This window comes from Carassius carassius, chromosome 32, assembly GCF_963082965.1.
Source record: "Carassius carassius chromosome 32, fCarCar2.1, whole genome shotgun sequence".
Classification (NCBI taxonomy): Eukaryota; Metazoa; Chordata; class Actinopteri; order Cypriniformes; family Cyprinidae; genus Carassius; species Carassius carassius.
Window position 1 is genome coordinate 10376580 of NC_081786.1, and position 6001 is coordinate 10382580.

The following is a 6001-nucleotide window of genomic DNA, read 5'->3' on the forward strand; positions in this document are numbered from 1 at the left end:
AAATACTTAGCCTTCATGCTTTTGTTTTTCCTCTAAATTATGTATTTTCTTGTAATTTGTTTAATTTAAAACATGGCTTTTGTTATTTAAAACAATGGAATATTACAAGACTAACAGAATGTGACAAAAAGACTAAAGAAAGTGATGTGTGAGCATTTTAAAACAGCTGCCAATTAAACGATATAAAAAATAAAAAAATATATTTGACATAGGCATAGCCTAAACACTGCAAAAAGACAGCATCTGAAGTCATACGTCAAAATATGGAAATTAAACATAGTTTATTTCTATATTCGCTTGGTGCAGAATACAGATCCACTCAAGAGTGACACACAGGAACGGAATCATTTCTGCGGCGCACCGTCTGGTTGAACTTTCACCCCTGCGTTTTCTTTTGTTTTGATGTCGCAGAGCATTATTTTTACACACAGAAATTGTTTTTTTACTCTCTGTTTGCCAATGACACAGTCCTAAATGACGCACGGAGTATGTTTCAAATACGTCGATCCAACTCTCGGTCAAATGTAAAGCTCGTTTAAGATCTGTTGTTTTCTGTTAGTCGTGCTAACTCGCTGACGTTAGCTGGCTAGCATCACCATGGAGCTTTTTTCCGCCAGATTTGTCTAATATCTCTTTAAAGAACGGGCCGTCAGTCTGAACATCCGAGCAACCGAGTCTGTTTTTAATTTCTCTGACGCCTTTGAAAAGGTAACTGGTTTAAATTGTTGTTTTAATGATAGGGTAATGATTGGGAATGCTTAGTAACGTCAACGTTAATTCGCTATCTTAGCAACGACTGTTACCTTGTCAACTGGATAACAACCAGACTAATACAACTGATTAGTCTTACAACCGTGATAATTTCCAATATAACTTCTACTTTTAAGTTGTTGTTTACTGCACTCGTTGGCCTGCGGATGAATGTTATTGTAACGTTTGATTAATCGACAGGATTTACACTTAAAGGATTGCTTGGAAAGTTCTATTTTTTGTTGCTCTTTTATGCTAAGTTACAAGGATTTTCATTTACGTATCTCGTCACTCAGTTGCATCTATATGATATTCTGGTTGAATTTGATTTACAGCCTGTTTGGTCCCGTTTAAGATCACAGAGGACGACGGTGCAGATCTTTCAATGGGCGAGGAGAAGCCAGAACCTCTGGATTTTGTGAAGGACTTTCAGGAGTACTTGAGTCAGCAGACCCAACATGTCAACATGATATCTGGCTCTGTCATCGGAGGGAAAGACAGTGATGATCTCCAAGGAGGTATTACTTAGAGAGCCTTTCTTTGTGTTGTTTTTGACTGGTAAAAAAAAAAAGTATATATATATATATATATAGGCTATATATAGGCTATATATAGGCTATATATATATATATATATATATATATATATATATATATATATATATATATATATATATATATATATATATATCAGTTTTGCGCGGGTCAATGTATTAATAACCCGCACCCGACCGACGTTTTCAACTAACCCGCCTGCAACTCCGACCGCAAAAAAATAAAAATAAAATATTGTACCCGACCCGCTTCCTGATCCGCATTTTTAAAAAGCAGTAAATGCTCATCGTAGCGTCATTGGGCCTTAGGAACGTAGGCAAAACTAACTAGGCAAAAAAAAAAAAAACAACAAAACTTAATATATTATAATTTTTTCAAGAATTATAAAAAAATCGTTAGTAAGCTCATAATTTGTACTAAAATAGTCTAGTTTGCTTATGTCTATTTGTATGTTTCTGCAAGGTCAACAGACATTGAGGCTCGGGTTTGTTCCGATCAGAGCTCGTGAGCGGAGAGTAGGGTAACCAGACGTCCCGAAAAATTCGGGACAGTCCCGAAATCTAAACTGTTGTCCCGAATCTGGCCCTAATTGTCCCGAAAATTATACTTGAGCAAAATCTTGAGTAGTTATTGTCTGATAAACAATATTGTTATTGTCTGAAAGTTGAGTCGTCCTGCAACCCGCCCCCGCCGGCTGCTCATTGGCTGCAGCATCTTTTTTCTATAAGTTCTAAAAAAATACAGTTTGCGGCTATAGCACGAATTTAGATATTCATTTATCGAATTAATCTATATGCACAAAGACAATACGACCTTTGTGTCCCCTTTTTGTTTTAAAGCTTGATTGAAGAGAGCGCAAGTAGCTGCAGTTGCAAGGAGGATAATGATGCACGCGTACAGGAGTGATTGACAGTTCGCGGCTCTGTGTACCAAAAAATACTCCGCTACACAATTATTTCGTTATTTTCGTTTAAGCTTATTAGCATTAGCATTACAGAAAGGTCTGATTTACGCACTGATTTATATATATATATATATATATATATATATATATAAATATATATATATATAAAATATATATATATAAAATATATATATATAAATAAATATATATAATATATATATATATATATATATATATATATATAAATAAATATATATATATATATATATAAATAAATATATATAAATAAATATATATATAAATATATATAAATAAATATATATATATATATATATATATATATATATATAAATAAATATATATATATATATATATATATATATATATAAATAAATATATATATATATATATAAATATATATATATATATATATAAATAAATATATATATAAATAAATATATATATATATATTTATATATATATTTATTTATATATATATATATATATATAAATAAATAAATATATATATGTATATATTTATTTATATATATATATATATATTTATTTATATATATATTTGAAGTGTGTATATATATATATGTGTGTGTGTTTGTGTGTAACGAATATCTGTTTTTATGCTTTAGTAGTAACTCCAGTTTTTATAAATATCTGCAGTCTTTAAAAGTATCTGCATGTCTTATCCCCCTCCCTATTTATTTTATGTGATTTGCATTCATTATTATGTATTTTATAATTAAAAGGAAATCAAATGAAAACTGTGCCAGAATGAGTAGGGTTGGTTATTTAGGAAACGGATTCTAAAATCCTAAATTAAAGCCAACAGTCAGTAGTTGCTTGCTGGGTAATTTGAGATCAAATGTTGTAGTTAGTTATAATTATTGATTGTGTAAATTATTAAATATATATGCGTTTATTGATTTATATGTAACATCCCAAATTATTTCATTATTTAAATTATTCAATAGTTGTTTTATATATTATATTTATTACTATAATGTAATATTATATATTTAATTATTTATGTTTTCTAAATATGCTGTGGGGTCCTAATCTTGTTATTGTGTTTTAGGTAAAGTGAGTTAATTATAAAAAAAAACAAATATATATATATTTTTTTTTTAAATATCAGTTTAACAGATTTTTCAAATTTGTCAAAATTATGACATTGCGTGTTTTGAGTTGAGAATTTGAGGACTGTATGTTAGATAATAGATTTTATTAGATCATAGCATTTCATTTTTTCATTATAAAATATTTTATTAAACATATTTATTAGTTTTCACAACATGGATTTGTGCCTTTTAATGTTTTTTTTTTATAAAGTGTACAGTATAAAAAAATGGTGCCTGCTGATTCAAGTGTGCTGAATGCAGAACTGGTTAATTTCTAGTAGAACAACATAATATCTTAAGGCGTCCCATATCTTAATATAAGTTATATTCTATTTATTTATTTATTCATTCATTCATACTTTACAGAACTCGGTCAGAATGGCCTGGAGCACCCAGCAGTGGACATTTCCTTAGAAGATAGTTCAGGGATGTTGGTGGATGGTTTTGAGAGAACATATGATGGTAAACTCAAGTGCCGCTATTGCAACTATGCCACCAGAGGCACTGCTCGGCTTATAGAGCACATTCGCATCCACACAGGTAAGACTGAAAACTGATCTAAAATCTTATTTATACTCTTTGTTCTTTTCCTCAGGTTACCAAGTTCATAAGATATTCTCAATTTCCTTCTCCAGGTGAAAAACCCCATAGATGCCACCTGTGTCCGTTCGCCTCAGCGTACGAACGCCACCTGGAGGCGCACATGCGCTCTCACACAGGCGAGAAACCTTACAAGTGTGAGCTGTGCTCCTTCCGCTGCAGCGATCGCAGCAACCTTTCTCATCACCGGCGTCGCAGGCACAAACTCCTCCCCATGAAAGGGGCCCGATCCGCTCTCTCTCACCGAAAGATGCTTAGTGTCCTGCAGAAGAGAGGAAACTCACTTGGTTATGGCCGCCGGCTGCTCATCAACCTCAGCCCACCATCCATGGTATTGCAAAAACCTAATTCAGAGCAGCACCACTTGGGTGATTTCTCCCATGATCTCCCTTCTCACGCCCACCTCCATCAGGAGGCCTATAACGCTCTAGGAAAGGATGCACAAGCTGGTGGAGTGATTGGAAGTGGCTCCAGAGAGGAGCAAGACATGGCATTGGACAACCCGCTGAACCAGCTTTCGACTTTGGCCGGTCAGCTTGCCAGCATCCCGCCAGAAGCCCAAGGTGCTCCGGTATCTCCTGGAGCAGAATCTTTACCTGATGAAAAACCCACGTTCCTCGTCCAACAGCCTGTGACAGCACCTGCGGCCGTCTCTGTCAGCGCGGCTCAAGCTTCTTCTCCCATCACCCCCGAGCCCCGACCGGCTGCACACAGCGGCTGTAGTCCAGGAATTGGACCCTGCAGTGAGAGAACCAGCACTCCGAGTGGTACCAACAGCCAGCCAGGGACACCCACCACAGTACAGGACCCCCAGATGCTCCACCACTGCCCCCACTGTCACATATATTTCCCTGACAACATCCTTTACACCATCCATATGGGCTGCCATGGTTATGAGAACCCTTTCCAGTGTAACATATGTGGACACAGGTGCAGAAACAGCTATGATTTTGCCTGTCACTTTGCGAGAGGCCAGCACAAATAAGGACAGGTGGCTGATGCTGGCCTCTTCTTTGCCCTGTTTTACAAAATACAATTCTAGTATCTGGAACATTCCAAAGACAAAATCCCTGCTTTGTAATTACTGTATTTGAACTGTTATCGGTATGTTAAGTTGAAGTCAGTAATCCACTTTCAGAGAGTAGATTTTTTGGTCTTTGTAAAGGTTAGAATGCTAATGGTGTCCTCGCATCAAAAACTATCATCCCTGATTATTCCAGTTCAAAGTCTTGAGAATTTTTACACCTTTTTAAGATTTTGCCTTAACTCTCTTGTATAAGTGCAGTTCAGTAATCAGTGCCTACAGTTATTTTCTGAAAGTTTACATTCAAATTTTGTATTATTTTTATCTTTTACATTTCAAATTCAGTGATGGTAAATTTCATGAGTAAATGTTATGGCTTTTCTTACACTTTGGATTTAAATGTAATATATAATGATATTGCCACATTAAATTTGTTTCTTCTTCTAATTTAAAATGATTGCAAATTATTACTTGTTTCTTGGTTGAGAGTGCTGCATTATTTAAACTTAACTTAAGTCAGCAAGATTGTGATTAAAGATAAAAAAATTTCTAGCAGAGGTAAGTTGACCGTTTAGCAGTGAGAAATAGTGTCCTGTAGGATTGTTGTCCAAATTCACTGTAGTGGCCTGAGGTCTTTTCTTTAGTGAGCACCATCGCACATGGCTGTATACACTGGGTTTGTAAAGCAGTGTTGATGATTGTGTTCTGGGCAGTGTGAGCACACTCTCTTTCATTTTCTCTCCCTCCTCACTACCACCAGTGCCATGCTGTGTAATGTTTTCGGAAGCGTCTGTGGTGCTACTATTTAAACATTTCATATGCCTGTCTGCATAATAAACTAAATTATTAGATAAGTATTGTATAACATGTTTTTTGGTGGATTTGATGTTGAATGTCAATAAAACCTGACTTATGCGATGTATACTGAAATTACATGTTATGTTTGTCTTGTCATTTCTCAGAACAGAAAAGGTTATAAAGTATAAGGCAATTATTATACCAATTATTATCTAATGTACCTAATGCAAAATTGAAT

General features: G+C 34.6%; 1 protein-coding gene across 2 annotated transcripts; it reads left to right on the plus strand.

Annotated features, from left to right (window-relative positions):
- Positions 1–345: 345 nt before the first annotated feature.
- Positions 346–5898, plus strand: LOC132112636 (zinc finger protein Pegasus-like). 2 transcript variants are annotated; one of them, XM_059520204.1, is made up of 4 exons: positions 346–708; positions 1086–1268; positions 3708–3881; positions 3977–5898. In XM_059520204.1, the coding sequence occupies exons 2-4, from the start codon at positions 1136–1138 to the stop codon at positions 4924–4926; spliced, it is 1257 nt and encodes a 418-aa protein (XP_059376187.1). In that variant the 5' UTR covers positions 346–708; positions 1086–1135; the 3' UTR covers positions 4927–5898. The 2 variants fall into 2 exon arrangements, with proteins under 2 accessions (XP_059376187.1, XP_059376188.1); XM_059520205.1 differs by having other exon boundaries at positions 1106–1268.
- Positions 5899–6001: the final 103 nt, after the last annotated feature.